Source organism: Callospermophilus lateralis, chromosome 17 (assembly GCF_048772815.1).
Source record: "Callospermophilus lateralis isolate mCalLat2 chromosome 17, mCalLat2.hap1, whole genome shotgun sequence".
NCBI classification, from domain to species: domain Eukaryota; kingdom Metazoa; phylum Chordata; class Mammalia; order Rodentia; family Sciuridae; genus Callospermophilus; species Callospermophilus lateralis.
This window is the reverse complement of record NC_135321.1, coordinates 26,314,382-26,337,049: the sequence shown is the minus strand read 5'-3', so window position 1 is coordinate 26,337,049 and position 22,668 is coordinate 26,314,382. Positions and strand designations below refer to the sequence as shown.

The 22,668-nt window shown below is 50.4% G+C and overlaps 1 protein-coding gene across 3 annotated transcripts in view; it reads right to left on the bottom strand.

Annotated features, from left to right (window-relative positions):
- Positions 1-22,668, bottom strand: part of Loxhd1 (lipoxygenase homology PLAT domains 1) — a 136,889-nt gene that overhangs the window by 57,341 nt on the left and 56,880 nt on the right. For 2 of the 3 annotated variants that reach the window (XM_076837038.2, XM_076837039.2), the window contains exons 13-21: positions 21,712-21,866; positions 19,384-19,544; positions 16,756-16,832; positions 14,568-14,764; positions 11,635-11,827; positions 10,233-10,393; positions 7,791-8,268; positions 7,190-7,344; positions 4,560-4,693 (exon numbers count right to left, since the gene is read on the bottom strand). In XM_076837038.2, the coding sequence (XP_076693153.2) occupies positions 4,560-4,693; positions 7,190-7,344; positions 7,791-8,268; positions 10,233-10,393; positions 11,635-11,827; positions 14,568-14,764; positions 16,756-16,832; positions 19,384-19,544; positions 21,712-21,866 (1,711 nt within the window). The remainder of the gene's footprint in view (positions 1-4,559; positions 4,694-7,189; positions 7,345-7,790; positions 8,269-10,232; positions 10,394-11,634; positions 11,828-14,567; positions 14,765-16,755; positions 16,833-19,383; positions 19,545-21,711; positions 21,867-22,668) is intronic. The other variant, XM_076837040.2, reaches the window with a different exon arrangement.

Genomic DNA, 22,668 nt, shown 5'->3' with positions numbered 1-22,668 from the left:
AATCTATTAGCCAGAGCTACATTAGCAGAGAGTTTCATGGAAAGTGCTCCATACACATGTGTTGAGTTAATAGATTTCAATGGAATGAACCAATTGTGTTTTGGGGAAAGTACAAAGGTTGAGGCTAAGGAGTAGACCCAGGGACAGCTGGGCCATCTGGAGAAGGGAGGTCCTAGTCGTATTCCTCCGTGGAGAGACAAGGCCTAGCATGATGGAGGGGCCTGGACAGAAGGAAGGCAGGGCCAGGATGAGAGAGGCAGCTGAGCAGGAACCAGGGGCTTGCCCTTGCAATCAATATCTGCCTCTAAAACCTGGCTCTTCCTCTAATCATTATGTGACCTCAAGCAAATCCCTCTACCTCTCTGTGCCAGGATTGCCAGAGTCAGCCAGTAGAATTATAGGACTCCAAGTTACATTTGAATTTTAGATAAGCAATGAAAAATGTTTTCATGTATGTGCATCCAATATCGGGGATATACTGATATGCTAAAGGAAGCTCTCAGAAGTTGTTGATGCTATTTTTGTTGTTGCTGTTATTTTCCTTCCCTTTCTTTCTCCTTGACCATGCCTCGGCTATCTGGAGGGCAGTAGCATGAACCGAACCTTCTGACCTGTAAGCAATAGAACAAATCAAAGGTCAGAGAAGGCAGCCCATCTCCAAGTTAGGAACATTGTACTCCATTTGTGTCTCCTGCTCCCCTGGGCCTGATGTGATGATTAAGAGCCATTTGGGCACTAGTCCACATAGGAGCAGGGGACAGTGTACTCCAAGGGTCTTGCCTCCATCTGAGCCCATGTGCTCCTCTGGTCTTCAGTACCTTCAATTACCAACATGCCAGAGCAGCAGAGCCAGAGAGCACGACCTTAGTCCAGGGCTCGGATGGGGGGAAGGGACAATGTTATATTGATGGACATGGATTTCAAAGGCAGGAGGAGCTCAGCCAAGAGTGACAGAAGTTAAAAGGCCATTAAATTAATGTTTCAGGGCTGGGGTACAGCTCCGTGGTGGAGTGCTTGCCTTGCCTGCACAAGGCTCTGGGCTCAAATGTTCAATACTAGAAAAACAAAAAAATTAGTGTTTCAGGGTGAAATGCATAGTGCTCCACTTCTTGACCTTTAAATGTATGAATGGGAAAGTTAAAATTTCATTCAATCAAATAACTTCTGAATAATAGGCTACAGTTCTAAATTATGGCCAATTAAGAGAGAGAGAGAGAGAGAGAGAGAGAGAGAGATAAAGGAAGGGGTGGAGTGGGACAGAGACAGGGACAATGAGAATGTGAAGTCAGCAGGGGACAAGGACAGAGGGAGAGACAAAGGGCCATGCAGGTTAACCAGGGAGAGAGAAGAAAGTCAGAAAGACAGAAAAGCAAAGGTGCAGGCTCTCCCAAGCTCTGCTAGAGCTTCTGCAGAGCAGGAGCGTTCCTTGTCCCTGAGATACATTTTGAAGGCTCAGCATGCTCGAAGCTGCAGCACCGGCCAGCACACCTCCTCTCAGAACCAGAAACTGGGCCAGACCCGAGATGGGAGCTGGACTTTCAGCCTCCTTTCCCCAATGCCAGCAAGGGAGGTCTGGAGGAGACGGGGCCTGCCGACCCTGTCCCAGCCTCCTATGGAGTAGATCCTGCTCAAGCAGGGCTCTGGGTGCAGGGGAGGGAAAGGCAGGGGGGCCTTTAAGGATCAAAAGACAAGAGAGGCAGACACAGAAACCACATGGCTTAGACAAGGGTATGGGGAGGAAAACGCAGGGCCTGGGTGAGCAACTTTGAACAGAGCATTAAACCAAAGCTTGGGACCATTGGAGAATCTCACTTTAAAGTAAAAATTGAATGAGGAGGTGGCAAAGTTGAATGTCATAAGGTGTAAATTATTTTGTAAGGATTTTACCACTTTTGTGTATAAGCTAAAGGTAGGACAACATCAAGTATAACAAGTATAACCAAACTGGCCATGCTGTTGATACTGGTGATATTGAGGAAGTGGGGTTGGAACTTGAGGCCTTTGGATTTATATTTGTACCCTGCCATGCATTCTTGTAGATCCCAGGGAGGACACGACAGTGAACACAGACAGGTCATCACTTAACCTTCTTGAAGCAGGGACAGGGCAAGGACTGAGCACACAGATTCACTGTGGGTTAGGTGATAAGTGATACAGAGAAAAAGGAAGTGGGGAGGGAGCATGCTAGGCCTCCCTGAGAAGGTAACATCTGGGCAGAGACCTGCTTGAAAAAGGTGTGAGAGTGAGCCATGGGAGAAGGGAGTGCCAGCGAGAGGGGACAGTGAATGCAAAGGCCCCAGGTGGGACCAGGTCTGTTGGGTTCAAGGAACAGCAAGGAATGTGCAAGGTGGGAGGGGCTGGGACCAAGAAGAGACACAGGTGGGGACGTGGGGCAGAGCCTGCAGCCCAGGCAGGCCAATGGAACTGGATTGGCTTTTCCTCTGGGTGAGTAGGAAACTCTGCAGGTGTTTGCAGAGGAGGGACATGATCAGGTCCTTAGGCTGCTGGAGACACTAGGAGAGCCTGGGAGAAGCAGGGGGACCAGTCAGGAGGCTTTGAGCACAGGGATAGAGTCGGGAAGATGGAGAAATGGGGTCAGACTTATGCTTTCCTGAGCAAAGAGCCAGAAAGTCCTGCCGAGGATCTGGGGGTGGGGTGTGAGAGGAGAGAGAGATTAAAGTGTCCAGGTGCGTGGACACTGTTGACTTGGTCCAGGGCAGTTGATGCCAGTGTTGTCGAGTCCCTTTGACTGAAAAGCCCTTCTTCCTGAGCTGCAGAGGCTGGGGAGGGCCTGGGCACTGCTGGGAAGGCTGTGTCACTCCGCAAAGCTGGGACTTGCTCTTGTGATTCTATTCCTTCTGGACTTCTGTGGATTCACCTCTATCACCCAAAGCAGGCGTTGCTTCCATTTGCTTCTAACATGGAGACTGGGGGAGCTGGCTCACCACAGAGCCCTCACTGGATAGAGAGGGCTTCTTATTAAAGAAATTCGAACTAGCAACACCCACAGAAAAGGAGGGGAGGAAGAGGAGGACATGAGGAAGGAAAGAGCAAAAGAAGAAAGGAGGAAGGCAAAGAAAAAAGAGTCAGGAGGCAATTTCATTTATGAGTGATAGGACATATACCAGGACATAAACTTAACAAGAACATGGAGCAGTTCTGTGTTGGAACTTGCAAAGCATTACTGAGGCACATAAAGGAACAGTTAGAGAAGTGGAAAAATGAACATGGGGTGCAGCACTTAATAACTTAAATATGCCATTCTCCATACATGCATTTAGTGGCAGAACAATCAAAATTCCAACAGGACTTCTTTTTTTTTTTTTTCAAATCAATGTCTTGATTTGAAAAAAGGAAAGAATAGCTAATATTTTTAAAGAATGATCAAAAAGGACAAGTACTGATGGAGACTCAAATAAATTACAAAGCTACAATAATTTTTAAATTGTTGGGCTGGACCAGAAATGTCAAACAAATGGAACGGACTAGCCAGCCGTGGCGGGGCCACAGGGGAACCAGGGATGTTCACAGCTTGTCGCTTGCCTCCTGTTTCAGCAGCACTTTGTCTTTTCCAAGTTTAAATATCTCAGGTTTTCAGAAGGTCTGGAGTAGTAAGCTGAAGTGACATCACTAAGCCCACTTATTAGAAGACGAAATGACAGCATGAAGATGAAGCACTCATCCAGGGTGACCTGGTGAGGCACTGGCAGAGGAGGATAGACCCTGGGTCAAGATCCTGTTCTCAGCTGTGGAGTTGTCTTATGGTCCTTATGTGCCACCACGATGACCTTATGGAAGTCATAACACTGGACCATCTGCAAACTTTGCCTGGTCTCCTGTGGGACGATAGGGCAGGGGAGGGTGGGAGATGGGGAGAGTCTCCAGCAGTGGCCAGAGCTGGCCCACACCTACTTATTTATGTACATCCCATGAGCTAACGTGAGTTTTGCATTTTTAAATGGTTGGGGGAGGGAGACTAAAGATGGATAATATTTTGTGGCATGAAAATTACACGGAATTCAAATCTCAGTGTTCATAGATGAAGATTGACTGGAACCCAGTCATGCCCACCCACTTAGGTATCATCCAGAGACGTTTTTGTACTTCACCAGCAAAGTTGTTGTTGCACAGACCAAATGACCTGCAAAGCTAGAAATAATTTTTATGCAGCCTTTATAGAAAAGGGTTGCTGGTCTCTGGTCTAGAACATTGAAACTAGGTGTGGGATGCTCTTTTTTTCCATGGAGGGACTTCTGGGTGAGCTAAGACTGCACACGGAGACTAGGTGTGTGAGGCCTGATAGGGATTGAAATCTCTCAGAACGGATGGGCCAACTGGAGTGGCTGGTCTCCAGACTGTCACCTGAGAACTAGAAGCTCCAGTGGGCTGCCCATTAAGAGGGAAGGAGGCAAGACACCCACCCTGCCACAGGACCAAACCCAGAGTCACAGCTATCCCACCCTCACCTACAGACATCACTTCACCCACCACCAGTCCTCTCTCGGGACTATCTTAGTGGCAAGGATGGCCTTCTCTCCCTCTCCTCCAGCCCCACTCACGTGATCTCATTGTTCATATCGGTGATGTCTATTCTGTCCAGGAACCACCCTGGTCTGCTGCCTGTGTTGTCATGGCGAATCCGAATCTTGGACAGAGCTCCCAGGTCAATGGCATAGATAGTGAAGGTGTCTGTCTAGGAGGGGCCAGAGTAGCACTCAGAGGGGTGAGATCCACCCTCTCCCCAACTTGCCATCAGCCCCACTCTCCCAAGGACCCAGCACCCAGAGGTGGATGATAAGACCCCAAAGTAACCAGGGCTGGGGTGATGGAAACCGCAACTCATTAGTTTGGTGTTTGCTCTGCACTGTTGGTATTTAACCAGCCCCTGCCCAGGGGAACTTCTTGCTCTCATTGCCCAGCAAGGTGGAGGGAAGAGAGGGAAAGTGAAAAGAGAGAGAGAGAGGTAGAGAGTTGACAAGTCTGCTGGATACCGGCATTTGTATTGTATGTGTGTCATGGGGGTGCACAGAGATTCTGTATATGTGTGCACGAGTGCGTCATCTCCTTCAACCACAAATTTTCATTAAGCACCTGCCATGAGTCAGTCCTATGCAAATCCAAAGTGATTGACAGAAACAGAAGGCTTGTAGCTGCTCGCCACTTAGGTGGGAAGACGGAATGGGAATCATACACGTGTACGTAGGCTGCCATATGCACAGGAGGAAGCTGACGACACCAGGACCCTTTACGTGAATGGGGTATTCTTGGCTATCCTCTTTTGACTCTTTATTTTGCAAAAGATTTCAAATATTCAGAAAACTTGCAGAAACAATGTAATGACAGTTTGCTCACCTTAACCTAGATTCTGCACTTACATGCAACATTTTCTGTATTACTCAATCTGATCTCTCTCTTGCTCTCTCTCTCTTTCTACTTTTATTCTGAATCAGTCGAAAGTAAGTGGAAGATACCATGATCCTTCATCCCTAAATATTTTGAACATTCTCATATAGTCACAGTGTGGTGACCAAATTTAGGAAATTTAGTGTCCACATATTATAGACATGCATCATTTAATGATGAGGATACATTTTTGTCACTAGGGGATTTTTGTTATTATGTGAACAAAAAATAAATAAGAGCCGCATATCATGGCATGCACCTGTAATCCCAGCAGCTCAGGAGGCTGAAGCAGGATCACGAGTTCAAAGCCAGCCTCAGCAATGGTGAGGTGCTAAGCAACTCAGTGAGACCCTGTCTCTAAATAAAAACTAAGGCTGGGGATGTGGCTCAGTAGTTGAGTGCCCCTGAGTTTAATCCCTGATACCCCCTAACAAACAAACAACAATAAAAACAAATAAGAGTGTACTTACAAAAACTAAGATAACTAGGATGTCACCAGGTAATATAATCTTATGGAATCACTGCTATATATGCCATTTGTCATTGACCAAAATGTTGTTGTATGACTTGGGACTGTGGCATTATCTAATATACAGTCCATATTCAGATTTCACCAAGTGTACTAGTTTTGTCTTCTACAGCAGTTTCCCCCCAATTTAGGAATGTAGGGGCTATAATTTTTCTAGGAGACCACTGAAACCCAGGAGGGACTCCTAGTCCTCAAGTCCTGGAGGGAGGGCTAAAGGAAAACTCAAGAGCTCTGGAATAAAAATCAAGTCATGAGCCTGGAAGTATTTTAATGGATTTGGTTCAATGTTTTTCCTCCTCTGTGTTGATCAAAGGACCTGATTTGGGTATGAAAACAGGAATGGGAAGGATAGGGGACAGGGGATTTTGTGACATCTAGGAGGATAAAAATAATGGCTTTATTTTTTTCCTGCTTTTCCATCTGCACCTGGAAGAGGAAGAGGCTTGGATTTCTTTCACGGATTCTCACTGCTTCAGGACACAGTTCAACCTTCCAGCCTCACTTTCAAGCACTTTGTGGCTGCACCCACCCATAGGTCTTATCCCAGCTTATCAACCACTGAACAGCACCAACCGCAGCTCGGCGGGAGATGCTCCAGCCTCACACCTGAGCACTTTTCTCCCTCCACCTCTTTGCTCACACTGTCCTGTCTTCTGCAAACACCTTTCACTATCTTTTTCATTTTTATTTTACTTTTGTTGCCACTGATGATTGAACCCAAGGGTGTTCTACCATTAAACTACATCTCCAGCCCCTTTTATTACCTGAAACGGGTCTCTCTAAGTTGTCTGGACTACCTTTCAATTTGCAATCATCCTGCCTCAGTCTCCCAAGTCAATGGGAGTACAGGTGTGCACCACGACATACGGCTCACTGTAATCGTTACACACCTGCACCATACTCATCTGCCCAGCTGAAGTCTCCCCTTCCCACCACCAAGGTTTCGTCAAGGCACCCCGTGGTAAGCCCTTTACCCAGGAAGCCCCGCTCAGCCTGCTCCATGCCTGAGCTTCTCTCAGATACTGTTCTCTAGTTGTCCCTGATAATCAGCTAGCCTGTGGGCTCCATCTGCTAGAACCTGCTTGTCCTCTTCTCGTACCCCACCATGTGCTGGTGTGCCTCAGTGGATTGAAAGAAGCATCCAGCTAGACACTTAGCAGATGCTGTGCTGGGTGGGGATGCCATGGGGACCATCCAAAGGCACCAGGCCCCATGCCTGAGTCCCACTCCCAAGGGAATGGAGACCCCCCACTCTACCTGCCCCTGCTCAAACTTGTTGGATTTGTCCGACTTCTTCAGGGGCCGCTCGCCCGTGTCCCCGTACTCCTCACCGTAGATGGTCAGGAAGACATTGGCATCTGTGCCGGCCTTGGGCACATTCCCTGTGATCACCTGGACTTCATAGGTGTTGGCTGGAGACACAGAGAGATACAGCACTGAGGAGGGCAGGGCCGTGAGATGGGCCTGAGAGCCAGGTCCAGGCAGACCCTGGGAAGAGGAAGGATCTACAGGCACCTCTGCACCAACCTGGAACTGAAACTGCCTCTCCTCCCGCCCAGGACGCCTTCACAGTGAGGCTAAGAGCAACATTTGGCCTCCACATCCCTCTCTCCTGTGCGCCCCACATGTAGTTATTTCAGGGCCCCTCTCCAATCCATTGGTTCCTCTTGAGAGACTCAGGACAAGGGCCATGCTCAGCCCAAAGAGAACTGTCCCTGGTGGCTTTTCAGACACAGGTCAGGAGAGCTATTCCAGAATCATGATGGGTGCCCACCTACTCAGCCTTTATGTGAGGGAGACCAAGCCACCCCTGACCCCTCCCTGGTCCCTTTAGGGGATTATGGCCCCTCAGGCTTACGCTCAGGACCAGATCGGCCCGCTGGCACCAACTCCACGACAAGTTCATTGTCCTCCTTGCCCCGGGCCAGCCAGCGGTGGACTTCGAACTTGTACTGCTCAATCACCTCCTGCATCCCAGGCCCGAACTCCTCCTCTTCCTCTTCTTCCTCAGACTCTTCCTCCTCCTCCTCCTCTTCTGACGAGGACTCCTCTGATGAGGACTCCTCCTCTTCCCCCTCCTCCTCCTCCTCATCGCTGCCCTTCCTCTTCTTCTTCTTCTTCCTCTGCAGCTTGGCTTTCAGCCGCTCCTTCTTGAGCAGCTGCCGCAGCTTCTCCTTCTCCTTCTTCTTCCTGGCCTCCTGCTCCGGTGTGAGCTCCACCTCCCGCACCACCAGGTGCCGCAGCCACACGGCGTCCACGAACCAGCTGGGCCCAAAGCCCTCGCCCGTGTGCCCCAGCCGGATCTTGTAGATCTCACCCACGTCCGCCGCCTCCAGCTGTGCAGAGCACAGGCCAGTGGCTGGGGTGGCCCCGCGTCCTCCCCACCTCCCCTGCAGAGTCAGGAGCGGGGCCTGCGTGCTGGGCTGTGGCCCAGACAGGGCAGGGGTCTCCATGCTCCCCACCGCCCAATCACACCCAGCTTGGCTCCTCTGGCCTGGTCCCAGTGACCCCCAAACTTCTTTTCTTCTAACCCCTGTGGGAGCCAATCTTTTTTCCCTGTTTCTTTCTTTCAAACATACACACACACACACACACACACACACACACACACACACACCACTCATTCCTCTTGTTCCTATTTCCACATCTTTCTCATGCCTGTCTTTATTGGCCTGTCTTTATTCTCTCTCTTGGCCTGTCTTTATTCTCTCCTCACCCCTAGCTCAAACATATTCGTTCTGATTCCTGTGCTTTATTATTGCTTTTTTGAAAACATTCTGTATCTTTCAGTGTTCACTTTCCATATGTTTTTAGTATTTAGCATATATAACTTTTGTAATAGGCAAAAAGAAAAAATGTTCTTTTTTAAAAAACAAAACTCTCATCCATGTCCCCAGATGTCTAAGGCCATCCCAGACACACAGCATCAGTTGGACTGCTTGTCCCCTCCTCCAGAGCTTGGAGCTGGTCCTGGCCTGGCTTGGATACACTCTTTGCCCTCAAGAGCTCTGAGTTCCTTAAGAGTGGGGACCATCATTTTAAGTCTCCCCACTAGGCATAGCACAAACTGGCTCAAAGGGCAGTGTAGACAGAGTCATCAGCCTTAGATGGCATTGTCACTCTGTCTTGAACCACGGGCTCTCAGGAAGGACCTGTATAAGACAAGGTCTGGTCCCTACAGGCTCCAGGGAGAGGTTTACATGGTTCTCTGCTAGTCCAGCTCCTCCTAGGTACCCTGACCCTGAGAAGCCCCTAGCTGGGCATTTGACCCTTTTCAAAGCCTGGTTCCCCCAGTTATCCCACTTGAGTGCCATGGAAAACTAAGGCCTATAGGGCTGCCTCATGGTCACCCAGTGTCCCACTATTGGATTCTAGGCCTAGAGGAGACTACAAATCCCCTGACCTCCTGCTCATGAACTCACAATTGGCCAAACCATCTTTGTGAAAAAATTACCAGCCAAGATGGAGTCCAGGGCACGCAGAATTTATTCTTTCCTACTAATGGGAATGGGCACTAGGCCTGGCAAGTCATGCCTTGAGTACAATAGTTCTCCTCTCCAGCACTTGCCTACTCATAGCACCCTGTGACCACCCTCCCCATGGAGGGCTGTCTGTGCCCCCTCCCATCTGCCCTTCCAACTGTGCCTGTTCCCCCACACCTAGCCAGCTGGCCCCTAGAGGGTGCACTGCTTAGTCACATCTCCATCACTAGCCAGTTTCCTGAGTGCCTTCCCCAACACTGATCATTACAGGGACCATGAAGCCAGCCAGGCAGGCATTACAGAGCTAGGTTTTAACTAAGGAGGAAGTTGAGACTCAGGTCAAATACTTGGGCCTACTCAGCAGCATATGAGGGCATTTGACTCAACCAGGTCTCTCCAGCTCCAATGTGCCAGACACCTATGACTCTGGCCTAGTTCCAGCTTGGCCAGGACCTTTTTCTTAAAGTTCCTCACACTTGACTTTAAACGGAGACCAAAGATAACCCCTGATTTAGCTCAATCCCTTCATTATAGGCTCAAAACTCAGGCCTGGAGAGGGGGTTCCTGAACAAGTCGCAAGGTAAAACTTGACTGAGCTCAGTCCAAAACTCTGTGCCCTGCTTCACTGCCCCCCAGGGAACCCCACCAGGAAGCTGAAGGAATCCTAGTGCAATCTGTTTTCCAAGCAGCATCTCCCACTCAGCTGGAGAGAGGCAGCTGTTCTTGAGTGGATGTGGCTGGGGAAATAAGAACAGCCAGGGAACTATCTTGGTGACCTGTAGACCTCCATGGGCACCCCTGCTGCTCACCCCACACACCTGGAACGTGTCCTTGGATGCCCGATCAAAAGCCTTGGAGCGGCTGGAGAGGAAGAGTACCTCAGTCTTGCCTTCCTCGCCGTAAATCTGCAAGTAGACTCGGGCAGTGGTACCTGCGCCACCCACATCCCCTGTCCAAATGTCAACCTCATAGTGGACCACTGAGAAGGCAAATGTGGGAGAAAGGGGACATTTAGTAATAGCAATAATGGTAATCCCAAAACAAACATTCCCGAGTCTGTGTCACGTGTCTCCTGCTTCACAGCACCATCTTATCTAACCTGTCCCCAGCACTATGAGGAAGTATGATCATCTCCATCTTGCACTAGGCGAGTGCTTGACCACCAAGCTGCACCCCACCCCTGTGCTGTTGTTGTTGTTGTTGTTTCCAAATCTTTATGTCCTTGGCTAGTACCCAGACTGCTGTATTGGAAATCAAGTTTTAATTCATAACAGAGGAAAGGGGCCCGTTCTTACATCGCCAGGTGCCATGGCAAAGCACGTGTGTATGGTACAGCTTCTGGAGAACTTTGGGGTAGGCTGGGGAGGTGAGGTGCACAGGAAAAGATACCAAAGGTCCTGGCAAGGGAAGAGCTGATTTGGGGCAGGGCTCATTCCAGGGTGGGGGGTGCTTGTGGGTGTGAGCCGAGGGCAGCTGCTCTCGGGGTGGATATAGACAGGGGAGGGAGGGACCTTCCCCTGTCATAATTTGGTCCCACTGTCTCCCCACCCCTCTAGACACCCTCAGGAGTCTCTGACCTACCATGCTCTGGGGCTCACATGAAATGCAATGGAGACCAGATCACCTTGAACTTCCCCGTTACCACCCTGTCCAAGATGCCCCTCCACCCACACCACTGCTAACCCCTCACCCGCTTCATTTTCTCAGAGCTCTGCTGCTTTATCTTTTCTATTTATTGCCACGGGGGTGTGACGTAGAGCCTGTGAGGACAGGAGTTTTTTCTGTTTTGCTCTCTGCTGCCTCCACAAAGCCCAGAGCAGGGCTGGCTCGGAGCAGCTTCAATAGATAGCTCCTGAATAAATGAGTGAGCTGTCTTATCTGCTCAGCCAGTCCTCCCAGGGCAGGACTCGGACTATGCCTCAAACTCTTCTCCACAGGGCTGAGAATATGCATTTTCCAGATAATATCATTTGCTGCCTTTATCCCAGAAAAAAAAATTCCATCTGTGGAGTCCTCAGTTTCCCCATCTGTAAAATACGCCCTTACTGCCTCCCAGAACCATGGTACTGGAGGCAATCGGAAGACCCCATCATCTCCCCACAGAACTCCCCTCTCCCCACCAGTTGGAGACAAGACCCAGCTGCCCAGGGTCCGCTCTCCTTCCCCAGCCTCAGCACACAGGGGGATCCACACTGCGGGTCCCACCAGCCTCTTGCATACATTTCTGGATCTCCACGACCTCACTGGGGTAAAGCTCCACCTCCAGGCGCCCGTCCGCCTGGTTCTTGTCCAGCCAGCGGTTGGCAGGGAAGGTGTACTTCTTGCCTTGGCGAGGCACGCGGATCTGGACGCTGCCCAGGAACCATCCTGCGTGCATGCCCGTGCTGTCGTGCCCGATGACCAGCCGGTTGATCTGGAAGGAGACCCCAGTGAGGGTGCACCAGGAGCAGGATGTGCAAGCTTCCCAGCTTCCCTCGCTCTCTCCCCTCTGCTGGGATCTCCAGCTCCTTGGAAGAGGGAGGCTCCCAGGACAGGCAGAGAGAGTCCTGGCCCAAAGGGCTACCTGCCATCTGCCAGCTGGGGGACCAGGGAGTCTCCCCTCCTGCCTGGGACCCCCATCCCCTCCTCCAGCTTGTTCTCGGGGAGACTGTCCCTCTCTAGCCAATTGCTTTGCCATTTGTTAACATCTTTGCATGCAGGTGACAGGGATCAGCGTTCTGATTGCTTTTATGTTTTGTGGAATTATCTGATGGTCTTTAAGAACCCTTCTTGCCCTGAGATTCTCTCTGCCATGTCTTGTGCCAAAGGGGCAGATTTTAAAGTGTCTGTGCAGGTTTTGCTCTTTGCTCTCCCAGATACTAAGAGTCTCTCCAGCTGGTAATGGAACCATTATCACATGCTAGTGCATGAAGCCCCGTCCCCTGCTTGTCAGAAGGAAACCAGCTGTTTACAAGGTCTGAGGTCCCCCTGGGTGCCTGCCAAGGGACACAGGAGTCTCATTGTTTTCCTGTGGGGTGGGACCATGAATGTCCCTGGAAGACATAGACTGAAAAACTCAAGGCAAGGCTGTGTCTTCTATCTGATATGACTGGAAGCTCCCCAAGGGCAGGGACTGTCATTCAATCCTACAGCACCTCACCCTTGAGGTAGAGTAATTGTTCAGTGGCATACTGAGCACTTCTAACGTTAATGTTGAAAATCAGAAAAACGAAGTTAAGTGGCCGGGGCATGCTGGGCCCCTGACCAGGCAGTTGGCAGATGGGGTTCAGTACCCAGCTTCTTGGCCACACTGAGGGGGTTTTGGCAATACAAGGCAGGGTCCACATGCCCTCCCACTACCTCCCTTCCCACCCACCCCCATGTTTCATTGATCTGTTGGCTGCTGCCACTCCACAGTTATTGATTCAACTTAAAATGTAAATAATTTTGATCAAGGAAAACCTAGATTGAAGTTCATTAACCTCAAGAGATAAATGATATGAGACTGTTCCCCAGAGTGTGTGTTGATGGGAGGAGAAAATTCTAGAAATAGGGTGCTCCACAGAGAGACACAGGGCAGGGAAGCAGAGAGCTTGTCACTGCCTCAGTTCCCACCACGCAGCCCCCTGAGAGCAGCAGGTGCAACACATATACCCACACAGACATTTTGGGGGCTGTGGCCAGTGGTCGAGTTCAGGGTTTAGATCTTTGTTTCTCCAGGTCAAGTACAGAGTCTCACCTTGACCAACCCCTAGCCAGGCTACCCAGATCTTTCTTGGCTAAGCCCCAACTTTGACTTAAACAAAACACTAGCACAGTTTCTAAGAGCTTGAGGCTACATTTCTAGGATGACCCTACTGCCCTTAAAATGCCTGCCTGAGAAAACCTGAGACTGCCAAAAGAATACGCTCTGGGTTCTAGCTGGACCTGCAGGTAGTCCTGAGTTCAGGTGCTGGGAGGGTAGAACCTAACTAGGATAGGTGCCAGTGAGCAATCCCAGATAGGTGTCCTGTGGTCTGTGATCATCAGCTTTTCATTGCTGTGACCAAACACCTGATGAAAACAACTCAGAAGCTGAAAGAATCATTTTGGCTGGTAATTTCGGAGATTCTGTCCATAGTTGGCTGGCTCCAGGGCAGCAATATCATGGCACAAGAGCATGGCAGAGGAAATCCACTGTCCTCACGGCAGCCAGGAGGCAGAGAAAGTGACACGGAAAGGGGTCGGGGCAGATAGAGCCCCCAAGGCCATGGCCCCATGACCTACTTTCCAGCCACATCCCATCTGCTTATCGTTTTCACCGTTTCTCAGTCAATCTGTTCAAATTATTATCCATCAAATGGATTGATCCACTGATGAGGTCAGAGTCCTTATGATCCAGTCTTTGCCTCTGAACATGGCTGCACTGGGGACCAGGCTTTCAACACAGAGCTTTTGGGGGACATTCCAGATGAAACCCTTTCAGAGTCCAACCTCCCCTTACCCCTGTGATTCCTCACTGCCCCGACTCTGAAATGCTGTTCACCCTCCTCCCATTCCCTGCCTTGGAAACCTCTGCACACATCAAAGTTGGGTTCAGCTGGCACGCCCTCTTTCCCCGCTGCAGCAGGATACACAGTGGCCTCACCACTCTAGTGGCGGGCTTTGTTTATCTTTGATGAAGCGCTCGGATCTCCTACAGCAGGGCCACCTGGAACCTTGAGAAAGGGAGACTCTTGGATCCCACCCCCTAAGACAGCATCCCTCAGGGGTGACCTGGAATTGTCCACTGAAACAATTCCAGTGCACTCTCAGGCCTGGCGCTGGGAAGTATTTTCAGGATCTCCTTTAAATATTTCCTTTTCTCTTTTCCTTCTCTGAACCCGATGTCCCCTCTCCAGGTGCACTGATTCTGGCCATGTAGGTAAAATGTTGGGGGGCGGTAAAACTACTAAAATCCCACCCTCTGTGAGGCCCTGGGAGCTGAGCCACTGTTCCTAGATCTTCAGCAGCTCTAGATCATATCTGAAAAACAGCATCCCTCATTAACAATCCCCAAGTTAACAACTCTTTTCCTTCAAAACAGGCTCATCCATGTGTGCACAAGGGTGTGCATGTACATGCATGTAGATACCTGTGTGATCATGTGCAGAATGGGTGGGATGATGTCACACAACCTTGGGAAGGACACTTACAGTCCCAATGTTCAGGGTCTCCAGGGTAAATTCATCCACCCGGCCATGTTCAAAATAGTCTTTGAGGTTATTGTCAGAGACGAGAAGAATTTGCTTGATGGTGTCGGATTTGTCCCCATAGAGTTTGATGTAGACCTTGGAATCTGTGCTGGCTCCAGAGACGTCCCCAGTCTTCACGCTGATGTGATAACGAAAATCTGAGCAGTTCAAGGCAGGGGGAGAGAGAGGGGAGGTTAGTGCAGGTCAGAGGGCAAGGAGCAGGGCCCCTGGGACAGAAAGGAAGTCTGTGGTTGGGGGAGACATGGGCTGTGAGTCAAGAACCCAGGTCCTGTGACTCGGGGCAGGAGCTCCCTTCATCTCTGTGGAGCCCCCTCATCTGCAATATCAGAATTTAATAGGTTCCCTGCCTGCTCCAGAGGGGTAAATGCTGAGAACAGGAAAGGAAATTGCAAACCACAGGCCAGAGCACCCAAACTGAAGACAAAAGGATGTCCAGCAATCACGTGGCCCAGCATCTCCTCTGATGGATGAGGAAACCAAGGCAAAGGGCGCATCATCTGACAGTGTTGAGCACACCAGGCACACAGCATTATGGCGAGGGATGCTCATCCCAGTTTCCTGGGCAAGGAACTGGAGGCTCAGAGGTCTTATGTTTGGTGCAAGATGGTGACATTTAAGAAGTCACCAACCTGGAGTGAAATCTTGCTATGGAACTAAATAAAGCCCCCTGCTCTTAACTAGACCCATGTGGATGTGACTTTGCTTTATCACCCAGAAAAGTCTGCATTGCCTGTGTGCACGGATAAAACACTGAAGGAAAAGGTGAGTCCTAGGATAACATGAGCCAAGATCCAAAGTTCTCCAGGTGTGCTTCAGGTGTGTCTTGGGAAAGGAGAAGCAGCATTGAGGGTAAATGAAACCATCTCCAAGGCCTGCCACTCAAGACTTGGGGTCTTCCCACTGGGAAAACAGGGTTGGAGAAAGAGAGCTGAGCCCAACTTTCTGGGGGCCAGCCCTGCAGCATGGCCAGGCCTGGTCCAGACCAGTCCACTAGGAACATCCAAGTGCACTTGTCCTTGCTTAAAGCTGTACCAGGAACTAGAAGAGCTCTTCCTTATGCCAGGTTCCATCTAAACCCTATCAAAAACTCTGACTGGGAAAGCAGGAGGCTGAGGGCCTGTCCACAGGGCAGGACAGGAGGCTGCTGGAGGCGGAACAGCAGTGATATAAGACAGCTACACCCTGGGCACTCGGGCCAGTTCCATCCCTGACTATAGGCCTGGTGTACAGGGGGTGGGAGTATCCCCTACCACAGTCGAGGGTCTCTTAAGTCCTGTAATTCTGAGCCCAGACACTAGACACTCCGGTTCCAACTTTCTGATCTGGCCTTAGGAAAGGTCAGATATAAACTTCTAGCTCCTCCAGACTTCAGTACCCCATCTAAAGAACGAATAGCATCAGTTCCACCTTCCTTTGGGAAAATTGCAAATGAGACAGAAATAATAACCATGAAGTGTTGCTATTGTTAGGATTCAGGGATAAGATTCTTTTAAACGTCGTCTTGAGGGATGGGGATGTGGCTCAAGCGGTAGCGCGCTCGCCTGGCATGCGTGCAGCCCGGGTTCGATCCTCAGCACCACATACAAACAAAGATGTTGTGTCCGCTGAAAACTAAAAAATATTTAAAAATTCTCTCTCTCTCTTTAAAAAAAAATAAAAAATAAAGGCATTGTGTTGTGTCCATCTAAAAAAATGATTCTCTATCTCTTAAAAAAAAAAAAAATGTTGTCTTGAGCCCATGATGAAACCCCAGCACTGGAAGGAATATCACCAGTGAGGAAAACCCTAAGGCCTCTGGGAGGAAACAGTTGTGACTCAGTCCTCATCTGTAGTCCCTTCAAAATGTGACTCTCCTCTCCAGGGCACGGCCAGGGCATATTAGCTGGTGTAATTGATCTCGCTATTCTGTTTACCCAAATGCATTTAGGGCCTCACACCTGTGGCCACAAAGAGACAGCACCAAAGGACATGCCAGGCATTTCCAGCCCCTCCCTCATGGCCACTCCTCTCCACCTCCCCAACGCTGCCTCCTTGAAATGTTCTCTCAAGGGCTCACTTCTGCCCAGCTGGAGGAGGGCACCCATCCTGCCAAGGGCACACCTACCGCCCAGTCATCAGGGCAACTCACTCTTGAGTGTGGCGTTGCTGTCACTGGGCAGCAACTCTCGGACCAGCTGCCCATCATCCTTATCCTTGTCCAGCCACCTGGTGGGCAAACAGGACAAGGTCAGTGCTTTGAGAGGGGCAGGCAGATGCCCCAGCCCTCACACCAGTCGCCAGGGAGGTCAGGCCTTTGAATTGAGTAAAGGAAAGTGTGTCCAGAGGGGCTCCCAACAGAGACAGCATCCCCCCCAGACTGGCGAAGGAGGACTTCCTGAAGCAGGTGCCAGCTGGATGTGGCTGAGACCAGAAGGAGGGCAGTGAGTGCGCCAGGAGAAGGAGGAGGAGGAGCATCCCAAAGGGATCGGCATGTCCTTAGGAAATCGGGATCTGACAGAGGCCCGCGTGGACGGGATGCGGCAAGTGGGGGCTGCGTGGGGGCTGCGTGCAGGCCGATGAAGCCGGGAGGCAATGGCCACAGAATGTAGGCCCTTGACGCTCACAGTAACAGGCATTGTTATCCTCAGAAAACCACCACCTCTTTTTCTGAGAGGGTTCTGTGTGTCTAGCCCTGTGCTAAGAGCTCTGAGCTGGGAGAAGGCAGGACACTGAGACAAACAAGATCCAGCCCAGGCTGTGGAGACAGGATGGGCTGCGCGCAGCACTGGGACTAAGGTAAAGAGGGTGCTGGAGCAGGTGAGTGCTACAGGAGTTAGAGGAGGAGGTGGGCTCAAGGGGAGGCAGTTGGATCTGCATCTTCAAGGGTGAATGAGATTCACCTTTGCGAAGAAGTTGGGTCTGTGCCCTTTGGGGTTTGACGGCTGTCACGCTTCACTATGTCACAGTGAGCCATGGCCCAGCTCTCTGCTGTCATTGGACTACCCACCTGGAAAGTGCCTTTCCCAGTGCCCAGGGGGCCCAGTCTGGTTGGCGATCTGGGGCTCATGGCAGCAGAATAGACAGCCTCAGTGTTCTCTGGGATATTTGGAAACCAACACATTGGCTCTGGACCAAAAAAGCATCTAACTTTATGTCTTGGTATTTATTTCACAGCCCACCCCTAGTGCACTCCAGAGAGATGCAATTACTGGGCCACAGAGTCCCGGAAGGAAGTGGGGGCACTGCTACCCGCTAGGTGGACCTTGGGCCACTGGGAACTGTCGTCTTCTCTGCTCACGTGCCACCTTGTCTCAGGGACAACAGAGGCAACACTGCGGTCTCTGCCATCTCTTCTCTCTCAACCTCCCTCCCCAATCTCATGGTCTTCCATTCCCTTGGGACCCTGTGGTCAGGTGGCTCTGAGCTAACCCTATAATGCCAGAGGGCAGCTCGGCTATTGCACTTGCACGGACCTTGGTGCTATGATTCCAGAGCACTAGAGAAACAGGAGAGTCCAAGATGGGAAGATTCATGAAGGAAACCTGAGCATAGATAAGGGCGTTTGGGGACACAGGCCTGCCAGCTAGAGTCCCTTAAATTGATCCACGGGACCTCCCTTTCTGTTTGTCAGGCTGAGGTCACTCTGGCAACTCCCATAGCCATGGAGTCTGCAGAGGAGAAAAGGCTAGGAGCACCCTGGCCACACATTTGCAGAGGGGAAGGACGGAAGACCAGCAGGCCTCCCCTACCCCCCCACACTCCCCACACCCCCACCCCCATACCCTCCCACACACACACCCACGGGAAATCCCATCAGCTTTCCCTTCTCTCTCCATTGATCCATCCCCAGCCTCTCCAAATGGTAAAAGGAAACCATGACTCGTCATTTCATTTCTACCTAAATATTTGCAGTATATAAATAGATATTTTTTTTTTTAAAAAAAATGCTGTTTCCTTTTGGCTTCCAATGCTCCAGCCCAGTTTCACAGTGAGATGTTGCTAAATGAATAAGTCAATCTGTTGGGGGCTTCATTACTCTTCTCCTGGGTGTGAGTGTGTGCGAGCGTGCGCGGGCGTGCGCGCATGCATGCAAACACACACACACACACACACACACACACACACACATACACACACACACCTGCCCTAGCTCAATGCTTCCTGATCCTGGCAGAGAAGGCTCAGCTGAGGAGAGAAGCAGCTTGGAGGATCAGGCCCCAAGCTAATCCTACTGGGTGCACCTCCTGCCATGGCTCCAGGAGAATGCAAAGGACCACCTTGACTCAGAGACTTCTGGAAGTCAACAGGAACCCAGTGGCTATGTAAGAAATCCAAATGCTTCAGAAAAAGAAAATGGGAAAAGAAGCTTCACTTGATCACAAGCTGCGGAAAGGAAAAGCCGACAAGCGAGATAGCTTGAAAAGATGTCAACTGGGAAAAGATGCGGCCAGAAGGCTATTTGAACAAAAGCACACCTTAAATTCAAAAGCTTAAGTCAGCACGCAACTAATTGTTTGCAGTAGCTCTCATTTAAATTCAGAGATTGTCAACTTTTATTATAAGAAAATATCAACATTTGATACTTAAATGGAGCAAATTAGAAGTGCACCTGGACACCCTGCCCCCGAAGTGGTGGGTGGGATGTGGGACTCTCCCCCCCACGACAGCCTTAAGCCACTGATTTGCTCCCTGGTCCTGGCAGTCGCGTTGGGTCCCCTCCACACTCAGGGAGCAGGGCCTAAGCTGGAGAAAACGCGCGCAGATGGGACTCAGGTACCTGAGACACGGGAACTCCACGTTGTCACTCTCGGGCTGCCCCTCCTCTCTCAGCAGCACCCGTTCCAGGTACCAGCCGCTCCCTGGGCCCTTGCCGTCGTGTCTGATCCTCACCCGCCTCACCTTCCTCATGGTGACAGACTCGATGGTGAACTCATCAGCCTTTGGGGAGGGAAGGACAGCCGGGTCAGTTGGGATCAGTTGGATGGTGGCTACCCAGGACCAAACTCCAAAGGGAGACACACACCCAGAAATTGAAGGCAGAGCTGACAGGTCGGCTTACTGGTCTTTCAGAGGTGGAGAACAGACTTCACCCCCTCACAATTTCTCCTGCTGAGACTACTGTACAATGTCAAGTTCCCTACAACTGAAATCTGATTTTTCCCCCCCTTTGGCTAAATCATGGCCATTCCCTACAATCTCTTTTTTTAAAATCAGCTTCCCCTAGGAATACAAATATGTGAAGCTGTTATCAGTCACTAGCTATTCTAAAGACGGGGATGATTGGAACTGATTGGGAGAACCAAGTGGTCTGGCCAATTTTGAAGTCTTTCCTGCCACTGAGACAGCAACAATAAAGGGAATGAAGAGTTTTTAGGTCTAGAGGAGGATACGTGGGAGTAACGGACAGAGATGTCAGAAGATGTAGGAGGAGAAGAGTGGAGAAAAATGTGGGTGGGTGGGAAGGAGAGAAAAATGTAAGACTGCAAGGGAAAGCAAGGCAGCCCACCTCCTCTTCCCAGATGCCCTGGGCCCCACCGCAACATCCTGCTCAGAGAATCCATGCCCATAGCCAAGATCTAAGAACTAAGCCAACTTGGATTGGCCTCACAACAGGCCTCCACGCTCCTCCCAGGGTCCATCCTGTCCTGGCTGTTATAGTTGGGGTCTGGAATGTTCCCAAAGGCTTGTGCATTGAAGGCATGGTCCCCAGCAGGTGGTACTATTGGGAGGTGGTGGAAATTTTAGGAGGTGGGGCCTAGTGGGAAGAGATAGGTCACTGGGGGCATGCCTTGAAGGGCATATTTTGTCCCTGGATTCTCCTCTCTTCCCAGCCACCATGAAGTAAGAAGCATTGCCCTACCACAGGTTCCCCACCATGATGCTCTGCCTCATCACAGGCCCATAAGAAGAGCGCCACAATCATGGATTGAAACCTCTGAAACTGTGAGCCAAAATACATCTTTCTTGTTTTAAATGGATTTCTGTCAGGTATTTTGTCACAGCCATGGAAAGCTGACTAACACTCACCAAGGAACGGGGTGGCAGAGGAAGGAGACAGGGTAAAAACTTCTGCAGTTGCCCCTTTGCCTGTGAGCTCACTGGAGGCTCACTTCATCTGCAGCAATGATTTTACTGAGCATCGACTGTGTGCTGTGGGGCAGGTCTGAGGGGCATTACAACAGCCATCCCTAACCTCACAAGGCCAGCCACAGGTAGGCATCCTTTCCCTCATTTTATAAGGAGAAAAAGGAGGCACAGAGGAATGGAGTGGTTGGCTCACGGCTTGTTTGCCCCCTACCTGCCTGCCTCTTTCCCCACTGCTTCATAAGCCCTCCCCAGTAAACCCACTGGGTGCGTGGGGTGACGGGGAATACTTACAACAGTTGTAAAAAGGTTGGGAGCAGAGCTCTGTTCTCCCACTCCCATGCCTAGTGGCTTTCTTGGTTTCTTTTTCACAAAGGACTTTGAACGAGATGCCCCAGTGGTCTTAGTGGAGAATGTAGAGTTTCCACGTTGGCCTTAGATGCCCGACTTTCCCCCAGCCTGAGTTCACTAGAGCCACACAGAGGCCCAGAATCCTTCTCCCCTGTCCTTCCTGGAGGTAAGAAAGGTACTGCTCTCCCTCCCCTCTTCTCAAAGCTCAGGGGTAAGGAGGGGACCATAGCCTCTAGGGTGGCTCTCCAGGTCCTAGCTGCATCGTCCTAGGAGCTTGGTAGGTGTCATGCATGTTAGTGAATCACAGCTGGACAAATGCTCAGGGACCAAATAAGCCAGGCACTGCTTGGCTCCTGCCAGGACTCCCCAGGCCCCCATTCTCCCTATTCAGAGAGAGGCTATTTGGTGGCTGAAGTCCCAATATCAGTCATCCCAGCAGCTCAGGAGGCTGAGGCAGGAGGACCATAGGTTCAGAGCCAGCCTCAGTAAAAGCAAGGCACCTAGCAACTCAGTGAGACCTGTCTCTAAATAAAATACAAAATAGGGCTGGGATGTGGCTCAGTGGTTGAGTGCTCTGGGTTGAATCCCTGGTACCAAAAAAAAAAAAAAAAAAGAGTGGGGAAGATAAAAGAAGGGAAACCAGGTCCGGAAGGGAGGGGAGGCGACTTACACTGCCCTTCTCAAAGAGGTCGGTGTTATTCCTGCAGTTATACAGCAGCCGCTCCCCAGTGTCCCCCACATCACCATAAAGGCAGAGATAGACGTTGGCATCAGTCCCCGCACCTTCGAGTTCCCCTGTGCATACAGTCACTCGGTACCGGACCACTGGTGGGAAGAGAGGGAGGGGGAGAGGTTCCATTGGCTGACAAGCCCAGCACCCACTTCTTTTATTTATTTATTTATTTATTTATTTATTTATTTTATTGGTTATTCAAATCATTACAAAGATTCTAAGCTCTGCCTCCTTCTCTCCTCCCGGCTCTCACCTGGGCTGACATTGCTCCTTATCCACAGCTATCTAAGTCCTGCTGCAATGAACCAGGCAAGAGCCAGCTCATCCCCAAGACCCTTGGCCTCGACACACCAGAGAGACCCAATCCCGGCCAAACATCGGAATCCCTGAAAAACTTTCATAAGAATTCAGATTCCTGAGCCCCTTGATTTCCAAAGATAGGACTCCTAAAACTGAATTGTCTGTGACTCCCTCAGGGGACTCTGATGGAACTGCCCAGTGTTCAGGGATGATTCTGGTTCAAACATGTTGGCCCTTGATTCATTGGATCCAGGAAACCTTTAGGACGTTCTCCAGTTCATATGTGTCCTGTCCTCGGAAGGAAGATGGCTTTTACCTTATGAACCCAACTGAGACTTCCCCTTCTCTTCAGAACCCTCCAGCACTGAGCCAGGAAGTAAAGAAGAGAGAAAGTCACCAAATGCAGTCACAGCGGGAAGGACAATGGCCTTTTCCAACACTGAAAAGGCACCATGGGGGAGGTGCACCTGTCTCCCCAAATGTGTCAAGATGCCATTTACACAACAATACTAGTGCAAGAAAAAGGGGAAGGGAACAAGCCTGTATTGTAGCAGTTTGGGGATCCTACTGAAATTAAATTGATATTAATCTGAA